Source organism: Panthera pardus, unplaced genomic scaffold, assembly GCF_024362965.1.
Source record: "Panthera pardus isolate Hobbes unplaced genomic scaffold, ASM2436296v1 HiC_scaffold_17, whole genome shotgun sequence".
In the NCBI taxonomy this organism is placed as follows: domain Eukaryota; kingdom Metazoa; phylum Chordata; class Mammalia; order Carnivora; family Felidae; genus Panthera; species Panthera pardus.
The window spans coordinates 37,221,532-37,246,304 of NW_026526732.1; the positions used below are offsets into that span (position 1 = coordinate 37,221,532).

At 37.4% G+C, this 24,773-nt stretch overlaps 1 protein-coding gene across 4 annotated transcripts; it reads right to left on the reverse strand.

Moving 5' to 3' along the window:
* Window positions 1–513: 513 nt before the first annotated feature.
* On the reverse strand, window positions 514–20,890 carry RNF146 (ring finger protein 146). Of its 4 annotated transcripts, none has more exons than XM_019418278.2 (3): window positions 20,777–20,890; window positions 10,686–10,793; window positions 514–2,247 (listed from the first exon to the last, which is right to left on the reverse strand). In XM_019418278.2, exon 3 carries the CDS (start codon window positions 2,244–2,246, stop codon window positions 1,179–1,181), a length of 1,068 nt encoding a protein of 355 aa, XP_019273823.1. In that variant the 5' UTR covers window position 2,247; window positions 10,686–10,793; window positions 20,777–20,890; the 3' UTR covers window positions 514–1,178. The 4 variants fall into 4 exon arrangements, with proteins under 4 accessions (XP_019273823.1, XP_019273826.1, XP_019273824.1 ...); XM_019418281.2 differs by having other exon boundaries at window positions 10,686–10,788; window positions 20,777–20,873; XM_019418279.2 differs by lacking the exon at window positions 20,777–20,890 and adding an exon at window positions 20,607–20,720.
* Window positions 20,891–24,773: the final 3,883 nt, after the last annotated feature.

Here is a 24,773-nt window from a genome sequence, read left to right on the forward strand (position 1 = left end):
TTCATACTTGGAAAATCATATTAAAAGTAACTTGCATAGGCTTCAACATGATCCTACTGTTCTGAGTTAAAACACTAAGACAAACTCACACTACCTTTTTTCAGAACCAAATTCTGGATTTCCAAGTTAACCCAGGACTTCCTATCTTGCCATAGAGTCTACATTTTGTGTGAAGTGAATTTGTGTCTACTAATGCTGTTTACAAATAATACAATTTAATCCATTAGTGTCAGGCCACTAATGAAGACTGGCAAGGAAAATCTAGTATGGTCTCCACTACCAGTTATGTAAGAAATTTAAGTCTCACGGGCTGTAGATTTAATTCCATACACACTTATACCGTGCAATTGCTTGTAGATTCTGTTTAATTATTCTTTATGAATAGAATAAATCAAACTTCAAGCAGGTGACTAAGCTGAATACCACCACTCCAAACCATCACCTGTTTATTAACCTTTGGCCACTAATGTCAAAATGTTTCCATCCTCTTTCCAAACTCAAACAACAGACAAATTATTTTTGATAAACTCTAGTATTTATTAAATTATAAATTCTGTAATCAAAAAGAAAAATGCAGATCAAGAGGAACCCCAAACTACAAGGACTAGACAGCAAAGCCTATGGGAAACGCCATGAAGTATGTTACAAGATTCTGAAACATAAGTTATTAACTGTTTTCTTTACATTTCCATTTCAGTAACTTTACTATTTAATAGTTGTTATTCATCTATTTTAAAATTCCAAATTCACATCTATTTTCATATTAATTAAGCTTCCTGTTCATACTGATACCAGACATCTCATAGGTGCCAAATTTTAGTCATGGTTTTACGTCAATCCATGCAGGAAAATAAGACACAATGCAAGAATAAGATGAGGACTGTTAATGCACAGATAATACACACACACTGGCCAAAAGAACTGAAGAAATTTTAAAAACCTATAAAACAGACCTCAAAAAAACTGGGTTATTACTAAACAACTCTCAACTATTAACGCCCGAGTTCCTTATATTAAATAAATTCCTCAACAGAGACATGTTAAACATTTTTATTACAGGTCTGTCCTCCCCATACCCCTTCCCACCCCAACTCCCAAAATGCACTACTAGGGATGAGTATAATGTTATGTGGGCATAAATTTACAGATAACCATTTTAACCTTGAAGAGTTTTTTATTTAAACTTCAGTTACTGTGCACTGTCCATCAGGCCTTCTAGATCTGACACCAGCACTCACTGTTCCACCCCCTGCTACTGACAGATCAGTTCCTGATCGATCAGATACTGTGTGGTTTGCATTAGGAACCAAAAGTCTCTGTTGGGTCAAGGAGTGTTGTGCAACAAGCGCAGATACATCCTCACTATCACTACTGGCATCTGATTCAGTTTCTTCAATGGAGGTATCTGGTGCTGGTACCCTGCCTGAAGATGGTGATTCATGATCTTCTTCTCCTTCCCCCCTATGACTCCTTTCAGCTATGCTGTCTCCACTGAGTTGTAAATGAGCAAAAGAGTCTTCCAGAGAAGTGCTTGCATCAGGGGATGGTGTTGCAGGGCTTGTTAACTGACCATCTACTGATGTTAGGGGCCTTACAGAAGACACTAGAGGCTGAACAGAAGCTCCACTCTGTGCTGATAGACTGTCCGCTCCATCTGCAGAGCTCTCTCTCGCTAGGTTTACAGTATTAGCGTCACAGTCCAGCCTAAGTCCGGCTACTCCCTTCTTTGGTATATCTATTATATCCCGCTTAATCTTCCTGCGACGTCCATGTTCATTTCTCCTGTATTGAACCATATTTTCAAGATCAGCAACATACAGAAACCCGGCAATTAACATTTCAGTGCTCTTTTTACCTTTGGAAAAAGCATCTTCCAACTCTCTACTAGTGCGCTCATCATACTGCCACCACCCATTTCTTCCTTCATAATACCATGCATATTCACCATTTCCTCTACTCGCTGCCTTGAGTTCTTCTGGTGACAATAAGGTTGGCTTGTCAAGGAAATCTTCGGGAATTTCTTGTCGACAGAGGGCACATCGCTTTCCAAGCCATGAAGCTCCCTTTACGCACAGATAGCAGAAAACATGCTTACAAGGGAGACTGACTGGGTGAACACATGTTTGCAGACAAATGGCACATTCAGGGACAGTTAGAGAAGGTGCAGTATTAGAACAGGACTCATTCGCTTTCCTGTTCGTAGGAAGCATGTTTATTGAGTGATCAATTTCACCACAGCCAGCCATCCTAAGAAAATGAAAGAAAATACATGTGATATTAAAACTGTGTTTCAACTAATACTGTAATTCAACAATTCAGAAAAACACTTATTAAACACCTACTGTATATGTGTACTACATACCAGACAATGAGGAACAAAATAAAAGAGAAAAAAATCTAACTTGTGTAGAAAAAAACTTTTTGATTTTGTTAGGTCATTAATTTTTACACTGGCGCGGGGGGGGGGGGGGGGGGGGGACAAAGAGGCACACAAGTAAATGTTAAGCCAAAAATAAATACAACCACAACCAAAATATAGATTTTAAATAAATATACCATTTCTATTCAGTCACAGAACTTATAGATATAAGTAAATGCAAAGATTTAAAAATGTAAATTCCATTCTAGACTGACTTTTCCAATCAGTGTAGAAAGCACAGAGAAAGTGGCTAAAAGTAATTTAGATTACAATTACAGATGGTGACAATTTTGTAGCCCTTTACAATATTACTAAGTGGTAGCTTTGCAAATGCTGCCATATATTAACATACTTTGGTACCTGACAAGTAGACCATATGAAATTAAGATTAAAACTGAAATCCTAGAACTTCTCTACTCCTGCTGTATATTTAAAAACACTGGTAAACCAGTCATTTCATTTCCCCTCCATGAAGCACTCTTCTTGTGATGGCCTTTCCTTGTTGCCTTTTTCTAAACCATATGCTCTTGCTTACTCGTTCAAGATGATCTCATCTACACCCATGGCTTCAACAGTTACTTATAAACAAATGACTCAGTAATTGGTATCACCAGCCCAGGTCTCCTTTCAGCCCTAGATCTAGATTTCTAATTGTCTATTTTAGAATTCTTCCTGGATGTTTTGAGGGCAAAAAACCCCTGAACACATGATCTGTTCCTTGCTTATTTACTCCCTAAAAGCTCCCCACTCCTGATGACACCATTATTCATCTGCTTTTTTAAGCCAGAAATTCATCATTCAAACTGCCCTTCGCCAGGTCTTCTCATCCAAAACATCAGCAGGTCTTATCAATTTTATCCTAAGCATCTCCTGAATCCATCTACTATACATTTCTACCCTTCCCTCACCACCCAGTAAACACCGTTTATGAAATTACTGAATATGCCTTGTAATTGGTCCAGCCTTACCTCTTTTGCTTAAAAAGCTGATTTTAGGATAAAGACCAGGATCTATGTGCAATGGTCCCCACCCCACCACCAGCCTCATATATTAAACTTCTCCTTGATCAAGCTTCTAGCCACAATGGCTACTCCCTCCAATAAAAGGTTTTTTTCTCTGTATGAACATTTCTTCACTTCCTGCCTCCCATATCCCCCATGGACCAACTACTACTCATCTTATAGCCCTCTTGAGAAACCCTCCATGACTAGGTCAAATCACCCTATTTCTTTTTAACTGCTTACTAGCATGTATTTCTCATTCCTAGCGCTTATCAGAATTGCAATGTTACGTTTATGTGTGTGACTATTTTGTTAATGTCAGTCTTCCCCATAAGCAGGTGGGCTTTTTAAGGGTAGGAAACAGGTCACTGTTGGCTCGTCTCTGTATTCTCATACAAGACCAGGCAGATAGAGAACACTCAAATATTAGCTAAGGAAATGAATAGGTTTTTCAAAGAAGAATATAATACACCATATTATAAAACATGTTTTTGGGTTTTATTTTACTTTAAATAACATTAAGTTAAACCATCTGATTGATAAACTTTTTTTTAAAGCATTTACTTGTGTATACCTTGGGAATGTATAAAAATTGTTAGTACACTTAAAGATCAGCCCTGAAGCAGCATACTGAAAACTATAATGAAAAATTGCAGATGGCCAAGGGAGAAAGGATAACTTGAATTAAGGCAACTGTTATACAATGAAACCAACCTAGATAAGAACTCTAAAAACCTGAGTCTCCCTCTCCCTTATTTTGTACTCTTCAGCACTCAGTTAAACCCACAGTCTAAATTTCCTTACCTACAAATCAGTTTATAAAAATTAGGTGAGAATAGCTAAAAAAAAAACTCCAAAAAGACCCCACAAAACACTTTACTAAGTGTTCACTAAAGCTTCATTCACTAAAGCTCCACAAATGTTAAAGCCAAGAGAAAACGACTTGAATATTGTTGTCCTAAAGCAGGAGAGGGGGGAAAAAAGGGACAACATTTTTCAAACTGGATGTATAGGGCTTAAATACTGACATAAAATTTGTTAATTTCTGCCTTATTCAGATGAGCATTTATTTAAAAACTATTATAGTCCATTTATAATGCTGAGTATTTGATGGATCTAAAGAAACACACCTACTTTGTTAAATAAAAAACATTAATGCAAGCAAGCAATAATCACAATATGGCCTAATTCTTGCAGTAAAGTGTTAGATACTTATTAAAAGTAATAATGAGAGGCAGATGAGAAGATGGACATAGGCCAGAAAGTTTGGAGTGCAGAGCAGTGGAAAAGATTAAAGGCAGAGACATGTGCACAACACTGAGTCAAATAAGCAACTGAAGAGTAAAATGAAGCTGTAAAAGTAATCAGAAGCCAAACATGAAAATCTTTTTGTGCCCTGCTAAGGAAACATCTGATTTTATTTTATCCCATGGTACTAGGAAACCACAGACATTTCAAAGAGGAGAGAAAATGATAGAGGGAGTAGACCAGTAGTTAGTAAACAGAAATAGAGGTAAAAGATCTCACAGTGATTGGCAACCATTAATTAACTGCTGCTTAAAATGAGTGACAATCTCTACCATTTGATTCTGTGTTTTAAACAAGGAATATTTCAAATTTTATCACCATGTGGATCTATGCTTTTTTCCAAAATTAAGCATTCAAAAAAGGGCACAGTGGTTACAAGAGTAGTCAGTAAAAATGTTTATGCTCATCAAAACTTCAAAAACAATGCTCCTAGACTTTCATCACATCCTATCTGTCCAACAATCCATTCTCTTATTGCTTTTCTGTGTCCTTGGTTCCTCAATAGGCAAGGTTCAAAATGACAGCAAGTTGTTGAAAAGACCTTACTTAAATAGAAAAGGAAGCAACACATAAGCTCAATAGAAAGAAATGATCACTATGAAATATCTGATTTCCAAACTTTGTTTCAACTTTTAATTACATTTCCAATCAACTCCTTTACCAGAAACTCTAGTTACATAAAGTGCAACTTTTTCCCAACCTATGGTAAGTTCTACCAAATATGAACTCTTCATATGTGTTAGGCACTTATAGAAGCTTCAAAGTATTTTGAGATAAACTCTCACCTTCAAAGACCTTGTAACTTAACAATCTAAACTGTAAGTGAAAGCTCCTGCTTCTCAACTGGTCAGTTAATGCTCCTCACCTATTTCCCCTAAAAAGAACTGACTGTGCATACCACATCTTGTTAGGCTCTCCACAACTCATATGTGTTTCTTAAATACAAAATATCTTAGTACTTCCCAAAGTAGTGAGACACAGAGTACCACATATTTCAATTACATTTGGCAAAAGAATGAGAATACTTTTATCTGCTCCAGGCAACCGTACACTTTGGTAAGAGTCTGTATACATTACTTTCAATTCTGCCAAATATAACCTGCACCTAATGTACCTATAAGAGGTTTTTAAAAAATCATACTCACGCTATGCTTCTGAATCTTCAGCTTTCTCCTTAGTAAAACGGGGATAATTCATGTTCAATTCAAAATTATTGTAAAGTGAATACATTAAATGAAAGCATAAAACTGTATTTGAAAACGTCTTTTAATTCATCAGGTCCTATTGCTACACTTAACTTTTTGGTAACAAAAAGAATTAAAATTAGCTACAGAATGGAAGGACAAATAATATGTATCTTCTTACATCCCTTTCAATTTAGGTTAAAGAAATTAGTTGTCAGTGAAATTCTTTTTTTAAATTTTTAAATGTTTATTTGAGACAGAGAGAGAGGGGGGAGGGGGAGAGAGGGAGAGAGAGAGAGTGTATGAGTGATGGAGGGGCGGAGAGAGAGGGAGACACAGAATCCAAAGCAGGATCCAGGCTCTCAGCTGTCAGCACAGAGCCCGATATGGGGCTCGAACTCAGGAACTGTGAGATCGTGAACTGAGCCAAAGTCAGACACTTAACTGACTGAGCCACCCAGGCGCCCTAGTTGTCAATGAAATTCTTGATTTTTTTTTTTTTTTGTATTTCCATATTTATTTAAAGCCTCATTAAGAAAAAGAAAACAGGGGTGTCTGGGTGGCTCAGTCAGTTGAGCGTCTGACTCTTGATTTTGGCTCAGGTTATGAACTCATGGTTCATGGGAGCAAGTTCAGTGTCAGGCTTGGGTTCTGTAAGATTCTCTCTCCTTCTGCTCATCTCCTGCTCATGCACACACAGGCTTTCTCTCAAAACAAACAAAAACAAAAACAAAACAAAAAACCCCCCAAAACCAACAAAAAAGAAAGTCATCCATCCATTTTGATTCTATTCATAAGACAAAATGGAGAAATGGGCTAATACTCATCACTACTTAGGAAAAAAAAAAAAGTATATATTCTTGAAGACATGAAAATGAATGAACACCCAAATTAAACTTGTAGGGAGAGCAGACAGAAAGGCCAACCACAGAACCTTGGAGTATTTCAGTATTTACAAGTGAGGCAAAAGAGCCTGCAAAAGATGTTAAGAAATGTCAGAGAGAGATGGAGAATAAAGAGACCACCACCACCACAAAAGCCACAAGGGAGACATTTGCCTAAAACAAGGGTCAACCAAGGAGAGGACTTAAAAAAAGTTAACTATTAAACTCATGGCATATTTCTACTTTTATAGTGAAATGTATGGTGCAAAAGTTGTGAGCACCATACACAATTAGCTATTTTGATTTCCCAGAGACTATCAAGCCTCCTATCAATAATTTTTTACTCAGTCAAAACAACTTTATTTCCCCTATTCCCAAAGACTGTAGACAACTTTCTCCAATCTCTTAAGAAATGTCTCAGATTCCTTTATCATTAAGAAATTAGGTAAGAGTGAATCCTTACAGTTTATCTTTATCTTCACTCTACCTTGTCATCATTCCTCTTGGCTCAGGTTGGGGTATAGTTAGTTGTTTTCAAAGTTGACTCCTCAACTTCTGTTAATACCATCCCAATTCCCTCAAGATTTTGGTTAATATTCTCTATCCTTAAATTTCAAAATCAACTACCATGCTTTTAGTCTAATGGTCTCTTTTGGTCTCAATGTATTTGATTCCATTGCGCTGAACGATAATGACCAGCAACTATTTTTCTAAAACTTTATACTATTCATTTCCTTGATGGTACTCTCTCCCAATTCTCCTTTCTGTTTCATTGTTTTCTATCTTTTCCAGCTGCCCTTAAGCACCAGTATTCTTCACAAAGGTTCTATGGGTGGACCCATTTCCCCATTGCATTCTATGTCTAGACAATCTACTTAAGATTTCAAAATTATAGATATACCACCATGATTCTCAAAATCTAATACCCAGAACCATTCCAACTATATTTCCAATCTGTATTCAAAAAATCTACCTCAATATTCTCCAAGGACCTGATATCAAACATGACTAAAACCAAAGTTATCTGTTCACCTAAACCTGCGTCCTTGTCCTTTGTTTTCGATCTTGGACAAAACTTAGATCCATCCTCAATGCTCCCTTATTCCTTGGCCACTTCACTTCTCCATGACAGAAACTTATTTAGAATGTGTCCCCTTCAAATGCAAACTGGTGCACCTACTCTGGGGAACAGTATGGAGGTTTCTCAAAAAACTAAAAATAGAACTGCCCTACAATCCAGCAATTGTACTAGGTGTTTACACAAAGTATACAAAAATACAGATTTGAAGGAATACATGCACCACAGTGCTTACAGCAGCATTATCAACCATAGCCAAACCACTGAAAGCCCAAATGTCCATCAACTGATGAAAAGATAAAGATGTGGTGTACATATACATACAATGGAGTATTACCCAGCCATCAAAAAGAATGACATCTTGCCATTTGCAATGACATGGTTGGAGCTAGAATGTATTATGCTAAGTGACGTAAGTCAATCGGAGAAAGACGTACCATATGATTTCACTCCTGTGTGGAATTTAAGTAAACAAAACAGATGAACATATGGAAAAGTGGGGGAAGAGGAGACGGATACAAACCACAAGAGACTCAATGATAGAGAACAAACTGAGGGAGGCAGGTGGAGATGGACTAGATGGGTGATGGGTATTAAGGAGGGCCCTTGTGGTGATGAGCACTGGGCGCTGTATGTAAGGGATGCATCTATTCCTGAAAACAGCATTGCACTGTATATTAAAAAAAAAAAAAAAAAGTGTCCCCTTCATTCCCAAAGCCTATAACCCTAATTCTGGCCTCTTGGACACACGCTTGTACAAAATATTAACCTTTCAAGAGGTCTCTCAGACTTCAATCCTTTCTCCTTATCTTTTCTCAGTTCAACCATGTCAAATTAGTCTTCTTTCCAATCTTCAATAGTTTTCTACTGCCTACATAATCAAATCCAAATTCCTAAGCACTGGCTTTCAAATACATTGACACAATCTTTAGAGTAAAACAGACTTAGTTAAAATCCTGGCTCCGTCATTTCTTCTCACTACACTAACCTAGAAGAGCATATCTCAAACTCTTCCGTGAAAGTAAGAATTAGCTGGTGAGTTTGTACAGATTTGAGTTAAAGCCTAAAAATCTGTGTGTTTAACAAGTGCTCCAGGAGATAATTCTCAGAGAAATTTGGAAAATGCCAACCCATGGCAAATGACTTCATCTCTCTAATTCTACGTCTTCACCAGTAAATGAGCTACTACCATTTTTCATAATGATTAAATCTAATAATCCAAGTAAAATACCCAATAAGTGCCTAGCAAAATAGTAGGGACTAAATAAACATTCACTCCCTTTACTAACTTTGAAGTCTCTTTCTCCCCACCCTACCCCACTTTGCCACACAGGATTGCTTCCTGACTCTCCTAAGATGCCCTGATATTTGGGCAACTGTGCTCCTCCCTCATTCCCTTGGCTTGAAAAATACTTCCTAATTTTCTCAGCTTGTTAAAATTCTATTTATTCTTTAAGACCAAGCCAAAAGTTCTTTTGCTTACCCTGAGCCCTTCAGGTGGACTAAATCCTCTAAGTTCCAAAAGCATTTTGTTGTTACCTCAATATGGCATTTTTCTCACTGTTTAATTAATAATTATAAATTTTAATTAATAATTATAAAATTATGTCTCACTTATTAGACCATAGTCTAGTTCCTTGATGGCCAGCACCTACAATATTTGACCTACAAGATTAAAAAATATTATATGTATATAGACAGATAACATATAAACAGGATTAAATAAAAAATATAAAAAGATATAAAAGACAAGCAAACATTTCTAATAAATCTTTATAAATGAACAATGTCTTGCAATATTAGTACGTGATGCCTAATGTCACACGATCACAACTGAGCCAATAGTTCTCTCTCACTGCAGGATTGTGGGTGATCATCTCCCATGCTTGGTCCCAGGCTGTGGTGTTTGGCAGAAGTAAGTGATTTTTCAGAACATTAGAAGGTGCCCACAACTAGCACTAGTGTATTTTTTGTCACTTCAAAGCATCTATGGACAGTCCTTTTGCTTTTCCATATAAGAGTAAGCTTAGGAATGCTTTGCCTCATTCTAGGTCAGGCTGCCTGCAGATATAGACCCTTTCCTCTGTTGCCTTATTGCCAGTTACATTAAACACAGTATATGACAAGAGTGTATTAATACTGTACTGTAAAAAAGATTCCACTGAGCCAATAGATAGCAGTGATTCCTTCCATCAGTGACAGTGAAAGTCATCCTACACAATAACCCTCCTCTCTCTTGTCTCTCTCACACCAGACATGGGAGTTTTCAAAGGTAAGTGCAGGTTAATTTATTTTTCTTTATATTTTGTATTTTATTATTTTGTATTATATTACGGTATTGTGATCATTTTTATATGAATATTTTTGGCTTGTGGAACCAATCATCTTGAGTTTCCATTATTTCTTATGGGGAAAGTCGCTTTGATATACAAGTGCTTTGGATTACAAACACGTTTCCAGAACAAATTATGCTCGCAAACCAAGGTTTTATACTGTACTATGTAAAGAAGAAGTAGAACCTAAAAGACCTGGAGATCTTTCCAAATTTTTTAGCATGCTATAAGCAAATTCTTTTGTCTTCAGTTTCATTCACTTTTACAGAAATTTTTCCTGATGAGATTTCTGGATATCTACATTAGCAATAATTTAATGAGAAAAACATTGTTACCTCAATAAAATATCTAAAAGTCAATACAAAATGCTCTTTTTTTTTATAATTAGAACTAAATATGACATATACTTGGCTTAGTGCATTTTATTAGTCCATTTAATTTACTGCATCCTTGGGAAAAACCACGATGCCACACTTACGTTTCTACTACAGATCCCACAGTTGTCTGTCACAAAAATAAAAGACCATCTTCACCAGCAGTCAAACAGTTTGCAGTATTTTCTCTTCCACTGTGGGTTCATTCTGTGCTGCAAAAGAAATTATTTCATCAACTTCTATAAAGATTAAGATCAATAAAATTAGTCACTTACATATGATACTTTCATTTAACAAAATTCAGTGGCAAATCTTATCTTAAAAATGAAAAAATTTCAAGACAAGGATGCCTGCTTTTACCACTGCTATTCAACACAGCATTGGAAGTGCTAGACAGAGCAATTAAGACCAGAAAAAGATATGCAAGGCAAACAAATTGGTAAGGAAGAAGTAAAATTATTTCTATTTGCAGAGATAGTAAAACTATTTCTATTTCCTATATAGAAAATTCCAAAGAATCCTCAAGAAAACTACTAGAGTTAATAAAAAATTTAGCAAAGCTGCAGGTTACAACTTCAATATACAAGTCAGCTGTGTTTCTGTATCTAGCAGTCAACAATCCAAAAAGGAAATCAAAAAAGCATTTTACAGAATGCTCAAGACTTCCATTTATAAGCATCTAAAAGAATAAAATGCCTAGGCATCAACTTAACCAAGGAGGGGAAAGATTTGTACACTGAAAACTACAAAACTGCAGAAAGAAATTAAAGGAGAGCTAAATAAATGGAAAGACAACTATAACAGATTGGAAGATTGAAGATGACAATACTGCCCAAACTGATCTATAGATTCAACATAGTTCTTTTTTTTTTAAATTTTTAAAAAATATTTAGTTTTGGGGGGGTGGGGAACGTGTGTGCAAGCAAGCAGGGGAGGTGCAGAGAGGGAGACACAAAATCGAAAGCAAGCTCCAGGCTCTTCTGAGCTGTTAGCACAGAGCCCGACGTGGGGCTTGAACTCACAGACTGTGAGATCATGACCTGAGCCAAAGTTGGACACTTAACTGACTGAGCCACCCAGGTGCCCAGAGATTCAACATAATTCTTATGGCAATTCGAACAGCCTTTTTTGCAGAAATGGAAAAGCCAATCCTCAAATTTATATGAAATTGTGAGAGGCCTAAAATAACCCAAAACAATCTTAAAAAAGAACAAAGTTGGAGAACTCACACATGCCAATTTCAAAACTTATTACAAAGCTAACAGTAACAAAGTCCATGTGGTATTGGCATAAGAACAAGGCAAATATGCCAATAGAAGAGACAGTCCAGAACAAACTCATACTTCTATGGCTAATTGATTTAAAAAAAAAAAAATTTTTTTAATGTTTATTTTTGAGAGAGACGGAGACAGAGAGATAAGAATGTGAACAGGGGAGGTGCAGAGAGAGGGAGACACAGAATCTGAAGCAGGCTCCAGGCTCTGAGCTGTCAGCACAGAGCCTGATGTGGGGCTCAAACTCAGACTGTGAGATCATGACCTGAGCTGAAGTCAGACCCTTAACTGACTGAACCACCCAGGCACACCTATGCCTAACTGATTTTTAAAGAGGTGCCAAGTCCATTCAAGGGGGAAAGAACGGTCTCTTTAACAAATACTAGGACAAGTGATTTACCACATGCAAAAGAAGGAAGTTGGACCCCTACTTCACACCATATACACAAACTGACTCAAAATGGACCAACAATCTAAATATACGAGGTGAAACCATACAACCCTTAGAAGAAAATAGAGTGATATATATCTATGACCTGGGGTTTGATAATGGATTCCTAGATATGAATGACACCAAAAGCATGAGCAATAAAAAAAACAGATACATAAATGAAAGATAAATTGTGGACTTCATCAAAATTAAAACTTTGGGGCATACAAGGACATTGTCAAGCAAGTTAAAATTCAACCTACAGAATGGGAGAGAATCTTTACAAATCATATACTGATAAGGGTTTAATATCCACAATATATAAAAAAAAATGCCTACAACTCAACAAAGAAAAAAATATTTTTAATGGGCAAAAGACTTGAACAGACATTTCATCAAAGAAGATATCGAAATGGCCAATAAATACATGAAAAGATGCTCAGCATTATTAGTTATTAGGGAAATGTAAATCAAAACCACAAGTATTGCCACTTCACATGCATTAGGATGGCTACAAATTTAAAAAAAAGGAAATAATAAACATTGGTGAGAATATGAAGAAACTGGAACCCTTGTACACTGTTGATGGGAATGGGAAATAGTGGAGCCACTGTGAAGTTTGCTGGTTCCTCAAAAAAGTTTTGCCATATAACAGAATTACCATATAATTCAGCAATTCCACTCCCAGGTATATACCCCAAATAATTGAAAACAGGGACTGAAACACATACTTGTACACCAACGTTCACTGCAGAATTATTCACAAAAGTCAAAAGCTGGACACAACCCAAGTGCCCAACAACAGAAGAATGGATAAACAAAATGTGGTACAAATACAATGGAATATTATTCAACTACAGAAAGAAATGAAGTTCTCATACATACTATAATATGGATAAGCCTTGAAAATATTATGTTAAGTGAAATAAGCCAGACACAAAAGGACAAATGCTGTGATTCCACTAACATGAAATATTGAAATTAGACACAGAAAGTAGAGAAGTTACCAGGGGCTACAAATGGGAGAGTTATTGCTTAATAGATACAGAATTTGTTTGAAATGATGACAAAGTTGTGGAAATATACAGTGGTCATGTTGTACAACTGTAAATGTAATTAATGGCACTGACTTGTACACTTAAAAGTGTACTGACTTGTATACGTTATTTATATTTTACCACAATAAAAAAATTTTTAAAGGGAGACAAGTTCTATATGGACAAAAAAGTCCATATGGAATTTATTCCATAGCCAATGCCTTTTTCCAAGGAAGTCATGTGTGAAAAGACTAGGCCATCACATTAACCAGGACCTCCTGCTGCTTCTACGTATATCCAACTTTACAAACATTAAGCCAAACTTATGCAGGGAATCCAGAAGAAACAAACAAAACATCATCTCAGCTATTAATCCTCTTTCTTCTCATTTAGTAAGTGCTCATTCCACTTCACAATACCCAGTGCAGGAGGCATATCATACTACACAGAACTCAGAATCAAGTATACATGATGACGAAAGAGTTAGGCCAAACCTCACAATAAAGAATTGAATTCTTTCAGTTCCATGTGCCTTTCATAGTACAGAGGAGTTTAAGTATTTGAAGACAAATATTTTTAATACATAGCCTTTAAATACAAGCCAGCTTGTCCCACCAAATGTTTAACAGAACAAACAATAATCTTTTCAGAACCAGAGGATTTTCAACTGTTAAAAAAGAGTTCCTAAATTACCTTTTTGTTTTACAGACTTTGGAAACTGAGTCTTTACATTAAATGGACTCCATTGTCCTGATCACCACTCCTACCCCCCAACCCTTTCACTTTACTTTCTAGGTGCCTACAACTTTCATGGTACCACAGGAGACTCCGTGTCTCTCTTGCAGGCTACTAAAAACAGAAACTGCCCATTTGCCCACACAGGACAGGAAGAAACATTCTAACATTCTAACATCATCACTCTTAATGAAAACATTATCTCTTTGAAGTCTCTACCACTGACTATACAATCCCCTAACAGCAGTTCTCCTTAACCTTTAAGGCACTGACTTAATTTTCACCGTTCATCATCCTCTTTGCCAGTAGACATGGAAGGGTTTAAGCCCAAGAATCCCATGTCAAGTGACAGTGATGCAGGTAGTGCCTCGAATACAGGTAGAACAGTGAGAAACACTGTTCTGTTTTCAAATCCTAAAATCTTACATTCAATGAACTTCACCTCCTTGTCCCTCCAGCAACGAAGTATGATGTGTAACATTTGGAACTGGATGCCACCTAAACTGCTGCCTCTCTAAAATCTTAATCTCACTCTTGGATCACAAACTCACGTGTTCCCAGCTAACTTATGCTCTCATTCCCACACCTGTTCTTTAATTTCACAAGGACCTCCAGTTTCTTGCCAGCCTCTTTTTCTTTATCCAGCTGCCAGTCTCAATTCCTTTCCTGCCCATTCTGGAGCTCCACCGTTTTAACTTATTAACAGAATCCTTGGCTCTCTCACATCTCTCATCTGCACATTCTCTACAAACCCCTTTTCTGAATGAATCTTAAAGTGACATCTCAGCTTCCATGCTTTAACCAACAAATGCTGATGGGAGGAAAAAAACCCAGAAAATTCTTTTCCTCATCCTCTATCCAACTAACTGCACCAAATTCTGTCAACTTCTATCCCAAACACCTTCGGAATCCTCTACTCTCTTGCCATTGCTAATGCCCTGGTTTAGACATATATCATCTCTTACTTGAACGACTGTTCAGCCTGATTATTTTGCTTCAGTAAAACCCCTCAAATGTATTCACTAAGCCTCTGAATGATATACTAAAAAGGCAAAATGGGCCTCCCATACACAAAACCCTATACTAGCTCTCCAGCCTATACCATAAAGGCAAAGCTCCTAAGAACAGCATTCAAAGGCTTTAATGACCTGAAACCTCAATCTCTCTCTAGTCTTCTCTCTCACTACCACTCTCACAGATTAATAATATAGTTACACCAAATTATTCGCACTTCTCTAAACCTCCCTTTGTAGTTGTGTACTTCCTCCTCTGCTATAATCTATCTCTTTTATAGCTTATGAATGCTACTACCATTTTTTCTGACTACGTCCCCAAAATGGTTCCCTCCACGATATTTTGTACATTCTTCTATTACCAAACTTATCATATATACACTGAAATTATTTGTTTGCTTTCGACTGTTCTATTAAACCATGAGCCCCCTAATGATAAAGACTGTTTTCTATCTCTGAATGGCTAGTAATCTGCCAATCAGTTTTTGTTGACTTGAAGTGATTATTTCTTGGATGAAGGAAAAACTTCCTAAAATAACCACTGAGAGAAATAAAATATTGAAAAACTAAATTAATTCACGTAACACAACATTTCAATTCTGTGAACAAGGCATCCAGCCACAAAAAATATAAAGATACCCAAGTTCTAATCATTTCTTTCAAGAACTTAAAACATAACACAGGGAAGTTACATTTACAAATTTAAGATTAGAATCATCTTTATATCTTTTGCCAAGCACACCGTTTACCTAGGCTTTGTTCACTGTCAATGAATCTCCAGAATGCAGATAAAAACCCAAGAATAAAACCGGTTTAAGTAAATCTTGCAAGCTACAGTGACTTTTCCAATTCCTATATCCCATGGATAATTTTCCAGGTGGACTCTAAATGGATAATAATGCTTGGGAGAAGGAAAATAAACTAAAATCTATGTAGTATTCTAGATCCTAGTTATGCAAACTGTGTTCCCAACCAACTATACTAGCATTTACCTGGGAGTCCCTTAAAATGAAAAATCTGGAGCCCCATTCCATACCTACAGAATCAGATCTCCAGGTGGCTCATATGCATACTAAAGTTCATGAAGCTCTAGATATCCTCAAAACAACTGTGAGACAGGACTATACACATTTTATACATGAGGAAACCCAAGCCCATAAGGATTAATCCCAAACCACAAAGCTATCAATACTGGGGAGCTGCAATTCATTCCCAAGGGTACCTTTAAAAAAATCTTTTCTTCAGTGTACTATATCTCAGAGAAAAGGTCTAGAATAGCATTAGATAATGCTGTTAGATAACAATATGATGCAAGCCACATTTGTGTGATTACAAATTTTCTATTAGCTACATTAAGGACAGAAAAAGGAAACAGATAAAATTCATTTAAATAATATCTTTTATTTAACTCAATATATTTAAAACATTACCATTTCCACATGTATTCAATATAAAGAAGTTATCCATGTTTTTTACATTGTTATGTGTGTGTATATTCTTTGTAATTTGGTGCATATTTTAAAATTCTAGCACAACTCAAACTAACCATGTATCTAGTGCTCAACAGCTCCATGGGGCTAGTGGGTACCATAACTAGGCAATGCCGATTTAGAATGTTTTGCATATTAACAATTTTTAAAAATACAAAACTGGCAATTTACTATCAGAATCGTTGAATAAAGAAAATAACTCCATATTAGTTTACCCACACCTCTGCTGGTACAGATAAAAAAGAAAATTGCATAGTTTGTTGTAATCAAAATTTACTGTTTCAGTGACAATAATTCTGCCAAACTGATCCATCCACTATAACCTCAGAATTATAATGCCAAATGGGCACAACATAGGGCATAGCATGTAACATTCAGAACAGTCATGTGTAGTAGTCCTCAGAAAACTTCTACATTTGAAACCAAAGACTTTTTTTAAATGAGGGGCGGGGGAGGATTTTACTTTCAGTTAAACATGTAAGATTGAATAGTGTAATTCTAACTATACGCCAGAATTAATTTGGCAAACATAAATAATTCAAACATACATAAATCTCACTGCAATGAATGATTTGTAAATTATATGCCAAACTCAATATAATTTATGAATTACTACAGTAAAATTTACCACAGTATTCTAATATGCAAATACCAATTAGTTAATGGGTTAAGGTTCTTTCTCTAGGTGAAAATTTATACAGAAAAGAATTATTAGGAAGGAAACATAAAGAAAGAAAAGATTTGAAACTATGTTACATATTCCCATCTCTTAACAATTCTGGAAAAAAAAGGTGACACACTAAATTTAAAAATATGTAAGAATTTAGGATTGTCAGTGAATTTAAATTATTTACCCACTCAACCAGCTAGTAAATAAGTATAACTGAAAATGAAGCAATACCATACTATTTATAATTTGTGACCACTCAACAAATTCACACTCCTTATTTGCATATGCGGTTATCTTCTCTGAAAATATTTTAGGATTACAATTCCATTTTCTCAAGTCAGTCACAAAGTCAAAAGAACACATTTTTTTCCCCACATAATAGATTCAAATAAATGACTGTCTTTTTAAATAACTAATCAAAGAAAAAGATAAGCACATTAACTGTATTTGGTATTTTAACCAAAGATTTGAAGACTTCCTGTATTTTTCCAATTACTAAGAGCTAATGTTTAATAAAATATTTTTACTCCTTTTTATGCAAAATACACAAGACAGGAAATGTTCTATATAAAAACTAACAGTGACAGAAAAAAATACTTCAAACCTCCCAACTTTTGGTATACAAATTTAAAAAAAGCAAGGAAAAGCAAAAACCAGTAAAGAAGGAATAGTGTGGAAATTTAGCAGCTACATCTTCATATTTAAGAGTCTCAAATTGAGAGAGCTAACTAAATGCCCTAATGTTTCCATTTTTAGCTTTCCCTCTCATCGGCCTGCTAAAACTGAGCTTACAGAAAGCACAGGTCATACTGGGAAACAAAAGTCTTCAGTCAAAACTCATTTCAACCAAATGGGGGCTAATACTTGACTCTACACTATTTTAAAGAATCATTTCCCTTACTGTTAAGCACTTCCCTTAAAACATCTCTGTATGGCAACCTATGACCTTCACAATCTTCACAGTCAAGCATTCAATTTTTATATTCCTCCCCAACCAAATGTGAGCTTTGCATTTTAATTTAAACAAAACATGAAATATGAATGTGAACAAATATGTTCGTTTAATCTTATCAAACAGAAGCTTCATAGCCTGCAGCCATTTTGTAAATGAGAAAGGCACTGTTGCTAATTATACGTGTGACCTTGGTCAAGTCATAACTCCATTGTTTTAGTTATTTCTCCCTAATCTTTTTTTTTTTTTTGTAATTCTAAATAATTAACAGGCATTTAATGGGTTTTATTTTAATTAATCCAAAAGGTAATAAGCCACACTCAATAGTCCATAAATAAGCACAGGTGGCTGCAGTAGAATGTTAATATAATGGTTTTCATACCCACAAAGATTATTCCTAATCCAGCCTGTTGTTTCACACATGCAGGTTCCTTAGACACAACCAGGTACCAAGCAGGGGGAATGGAAAGAAGGGTCAGCACCCTCTGTTACTGACACTGGAAAAAAAAAATTCAAATATCCACCTGACAGTGTGTCAAGGCATTTCATGCTAGTCAAGTGCTAATACATAAAATATTATTCTCTAAATACATTAGTATTTGCAAACAAACAAACAAACAAACAAACATGGAATACAACCTTTTTCTTTTATACTCAGTCAAAAAATAATTTCTGGATCCTTTAAAAAAAATCTTTCCTATTCTTCTGACCACTCAAATTGGTGGAAACTGAAACAAAATACCTTACCAGTTAATACTTGTCTCCTAAAAGAAAAAAACGCCATTTCCTTTTTCTTCCTTCTAATAATGACCAGCTATTTGGAAAGATAGTTTCCTTGGTTATTATAATCTACCAAGTTTTTAACAACCAGTAAATAACAAAAACCTTCAAATGTTTACTATTATTTTCATTTTGCCCACAACTAATACTGGCCCATTTGAAACATAAATTCTAAATCAAAGAGCAGGCTTAACAAAATGCTCCAGTTTAAGATACACAAGGCAAAAACAAACACATCCAAAATCTATTTCTAGTATGGCTTTCACTTTCCTGGTTTTCTCTTTAAAAAGAGAATTACTTGACCTGTTTTCATGTGTTTTTAGAAACTCGGACACTCAAGAAAATATTTGCTGGTCATGAAAACAGCAAAGCCAACATTACAAGTCCTGTTATTTCTGCGAGTCATTTTCTTCAGGTGTCCTATATTCCACGTCTTTTTAAGAGTCTAAATATAGATTCATTTGCTCAAAAGACAAAAAATCCTAACTCCTCCAATTTCTGTAATTATACACTGCTTTCAATGCCAATATTATACTTTCACATCCTATTTAAAAAGTACACACACTGGAGGGGAAGGAGTGTGGCGATGCACCTGAAATGTCAAGCTACAAAGACAACGCTTTTTCTATCATTTCTTGGCTTTCTTCTTCCGTCAATTCCACCCTGTTCCAATATTACAAAAATATTATTTAAACAACATGTAAGTACTTTCGAAACTTGAAGAGTGTCACTAAAATGGCACGCAGGGAAGGGAAAAAAAACATATACGAAATGGTTAACAAGAGAAAGCGCTAGTTGCCAAAATGTATGTGTAAACTGAAAACAATTTTGCAACCTTCTCTAGACGCCTACGGCAAATAAAATAGCGACAACAATGGAAGACCCCTACTCTTAGACGGGTTGGGGGATAGAGAACTCGCACCCACCAACCAGAACAAAGCCAACAGCCTCCGCTTTTAAGATGCTCTGAGGTTTTCTGTTGTTGTTGTTGTTGTTGTTTTGGCTTCACGGGTATCAAGAGATCTCTTCATTGTTCTGATGCTTTAATAACCATCAAAACAACGAAAACTATGCAGCGCTGGGTTTAACCAAGGCAAGGTGGAGGGAATGCTCTTCCTATTAGGCAAGACCCAGACACTGAGCAGGAGGAGGAGAGAGGGAAGAGAAGGAAGCCGCAAAACACACTCCGGAAAAAGACAAAATGCAGGGACTCTACGCCCTGGCTGCGATCTGACCCAGGGCCAGGGTAGAGGCCTCCACACGGGAAACAGGGAGCAGGAAACCCTTCAAACCATCGCCGCCCCTAAATCTTGAGGCCAAAAAGTCCCCCCGTAGAGGCCTGACACCACCGCCAAGGGGAGAGAAGAGAAACCTGGCTGCCACCAAAGGCGGAGAAGAGGACCCCGGCGGAAGAGGCTGCGCAGTAATGGCCGCTGCTCCGCCTCTCGCACCCGGACCGTGACCAGCTCTGGGCCGTCGCCCTGGGCAGGCGCTGCGACGGCCGCGGACTACGCAGCGCCCGTCACAGTCTTCTTGCCTGTGACAGCAGCCAAGGTGGGGGCGGCGGGAAAGGCTGAACTGCTCCATCCCGCCTGGGTGCAGAGACCCGCGGCCGCGCTGGCCCAAGGGCGTCCACCTACGTACCGGCCCCTGACCCCGCCGCCGCCGCCCCTCTCAGGCCCGGAGCGAAGGGCCGACCCGGACAGCGTCGCGGCTGGAGGTGACGCCGCAAGCCTTTATGCCTTTCCTCGGGTTAGGATCCCGGAATGGCTGACTTTCACCCTTCCCCGCCAGGACTTCACCCCGACTCCCACCTCTCTAGCCACAACCGCGGCCGTCTCGCAGTCTTTTCTCTTCGGCCTCGGAGCCCGCAGCGGCCGGGAACGCGCGCGGCTGTCACGTGACCTCCCGTCGCGTCGCGGGGGCGGGGCCGCGCGGGGCGGAAGTAGCGCCTTGCACCGGGGAGCCTGTGCCAACCCCCTCTGCGTCCTGTTCCCCACGACCCAACCGTGGAGCGAGCTGTTAGATACCTGCTTTTTCTTGCCTTTGGAGACCTGTAGTTTCACTGCCCTGGCCGTTCTAACTGCTTTGTATTGTACTTTACTTGTAATTAGGTGCTGAAGATTGAAAGAATGCAGGCCCACGAGAGAGTTTGGCGCCGAGGAAGTAAGACGCATGTAGGACCAGCAGGTGGTGCTTTTCTGAAACCCCGCTGCGAGATCAGCAGAAGCGGTCGAGCGCCTAGCTGGATTTGGGGGTACAGAGTATTTGGCAAAGTACTACTTGTTCTCTTAACAATAACAACAACAAAAAGGGCCTTATAAGATGTTCTATTTTATTCACCGTCTGAAGGGTTGAGCAATTTAATCAGAAAAAAATAGATCTTAATTTCCTTGGACCCATTTTTCTTAGACTAGAGCATAGGGGAGCTGGAGGGAGAGATTAAGCAGCATAAGAATCTAAAACTAGGGGCGGCTGGGTGGCTCAGTCGGTTAAGCGGCCGACTTCGGTCATGATCTCGCAGTCCGTGAGTTCGAGCCCCGCGTCGGGCTCTGTGCTGACAGCTCAGAGCCTATAGCCTGCTTCGGATTCTGTGTCTCCCTCTCTTTCTAGCCCTCTCCCGTTTGTCCTCCTTCCTCTCTCTGTTCCCCAAAGCCATCCTTTCAGTCACTCCTCTACTTGCCACCCTATTTTATTTTTTTTATTCTCAAAATAGTTAACGTACATTGTAGTCTTGGCTTCAGGAGTAGAACCCAGTAATTCGTCACTTAAGTATAACACCCAGTGCTCATCCCAACAAGTGCCCTCCTTAATGCCCATCACCCATTTAACCCAGCCTCTACTCCCCTCAACCCTTAGTTTGTTCTCTGTATTTAAGAGTCTCTTATGGTTTGCCTCTCTCTTATTTGTCCTATTTTAAATCATGGCACCCCCTATTCCCAGTATTTCTTATTCTCCTCCTTTACTTTTTTTCCTTCTAATACTTAAAGTATGATTTAGTTGGCTTACTCATCTTTATTGTGTGTCTCTGCACACTAGAACATAAATTTCTCCAGGGCAGGAATTTGTGTTTTCTTTTGTATCCTAACTGCCAAAAATAGAGCCTGACACATTAGAGAAACTCTCTCTAAATATATGTTGAAGGAATGAATATGTGCATACACATTTATATCTCAAATAATATGTAAATGAATACAAACTTGTTATTTGTCAGCAATTGCATATAAAGACAATTGGACGTGTACAATACTATTCACCCAGTTTCCACCAGCCACCTGAAAGATAGTGGTGGGTTTCTATCTATGAATAATACAGTACAGCACCTCTTACCATGGTCAGAAATGTTTTGAAAGTGACTGGTTTCCAGTATTTGTTAAAATACCCAAACTTTCAAGTGATTTAAAGAAATAAATCAGAGCCTAACAGATACAGGGTATCTCTGTAATAATGTTACTGTCACTAGCATTCTATTTTGCTTCATTGAATCAGAGATAAAGGAGTTGCAACAGACTGTTAGGAAGTGCCCATTATTCCTAATGCATTATCTGTTTCCCACGAGCGCAGAAAATACTTTTATGAATACCAGGCACCCCTACTTTCCCATAGTATTGCCCCAACACTCAAAGTTGTTTTATGTTATTTGCTTTGTTTAATAATAAAAATACTCATTTTGTTTAGTTAATATCTAAAGACATCCATGAAAACACACATGGGAAAATTATGTGTTACAATGAAAAATTTGTTGAAAACCATCGATGTAACTAGTCTAAGGTAGTGGTTTTCAAGGTGTTTTCTAGTATTCCCTGGGGCCCCTTGAGATCTCAGAGGGTTCCAGAGGTGAAAATTATTTTGATAATAATACTAAGACTCTAGCTGCCTGGTTCACTCAGTCGCCCCCCAACCCATACCCCTGGCCCCTTGTACAGTGGAGTTTTCCAGAGGTTACATAATGTGTGATGTAGCAACAGATTAAATGTAGAAGGAAATATTAGAATTTGACTGTAACAATTAAGCCAGGCTAAAAGAGATTTGCAAAACATAAGATAATGGCCTAAGCCTTTTCTGGGAAAATAGAGGGTTTTTGTTTTTGTTTTTGTTTTTTCAGAAAATATTTATGTGCTATGTTTATACTTAAGAGGGTTATTATTTTTAAATGAATCAATAAATATTTTAAACAGTTGTCAGTTTTAGTTTCTAAGGAACACATATAAACAACAGCTAATTTTGAGTCTTCTATAATTTTTAAGAGTATAAAAGGATCCTAAGACCAAAAAGTTTGAGAACACTGGTCTCGGGCAATTTCATGTCCCCGCTCTAAGCTAGATTTCTTCCTACATGCCAGCAATCATCTGTGGACGCAACTTTCATATGTCTGGAAACAGGACAAACCAGATTCAGAAACGCAGCATTATAGCTAGCAGATGAATACAAATAAAGCCAATGGGAATTTTTGGAACACAAACTTTTCCATCTCAATTGGAGATTTTGCTCCAAGAGCTGATACATAGCTTGGTCTCTGTCCTACCATTTGATGTTGTTCCTACTTACAGTAATCAAATAATATATACTCTCCCAGTAGAAATTCCTTTGTAAGTAATAGTATAGTAGACAGTTTTACTTGTGTTTTTCTTTTACCTAATGTGATAATCAGTGCTTGCTCTTTGACTAGTTCTCCGTGTTCCTCCTGCAGCCCCAGAAGTTACAACTGAATTATGACAACTGTATTCCTGGGAAATAACACAAAATAGCCATTGAGTCACAATTTTACAGTTTGATTGTAAAGTGAGGCATGGCTTTCCTAACTCTGGTTGTATGTACACATGATGTATGTATTCATTTTTAGATGTCTTATATTGACAATATTAGCTATTATCTCCAAAGTCCATGCTTGTTTCATTGGATGACATGACCACTCATTGAAGATAGTATTAAAAAATAAGAATAAGTGCTCTTATTTTTTGACAGAATAACTTATTATTTTAAAGCTAGATGATTATTTTAATAAAACTGAAACTTAAACAATATGCCCTATTATATAAGAGGAAATAGTTTATAGTCATATAGGCAGCAAATATATTTTGCAATATCATATTTTCCTCAGAATGGCTAGGGTTTAGGAAATCAATGTTAAATGGTTTTATAATCATGCATATTTGGGATTTTGTTTGTTTATGGAATTATATCAATTATCAGTTTAATAAAATTATAACCTAGAACCTTGAAATATTTTTCATAGCACTATATCAGTCAGGGTCTTGTTTGTAAAATAGAAACCACATTACATATTTCAAAGGAAGGGAACATAATGCAGTGAATTGGTTGCAAGTTTTAGAAAACTGGAGGAGCGAAAGAAGGAAGATAAGGATACGATGAAATCAGTAACTAGAAAGTTGCTAGCTCTCCTAAGGTCGAAGGAGTAAAGGGCTTCCTGGTGTTCCCAAGACCTACTCACATGTTCCCCAAGGCTGCTGGGGCACGTCTGTCTGAAGTGCTGCAATAGCAAGCCAGGAGCTCATAAGCTCACCGAGGCTGCAGGGATCCAGGAACTCATCACCACCAGGACTTACCTACCTACCCCTGCCACTGCTGAGACAGGAACAAGGACAGAATCACCTCCCTTCCGTCTCCTATTTGCATTTGAGTGCCTTCCATTGGTACAATTACCCAGGAAACTAACACTCAGTGGATTCTGGAAAATTATTTTTTCCAGCCCCCTTAGATATCAAGCAGAATATAAAAGTGCCAGTGTGAGGCTGGGCATCAACAGACAAGGTATTGGCTTCCACTCTACCTAGTATTGAGTTTCCCCTC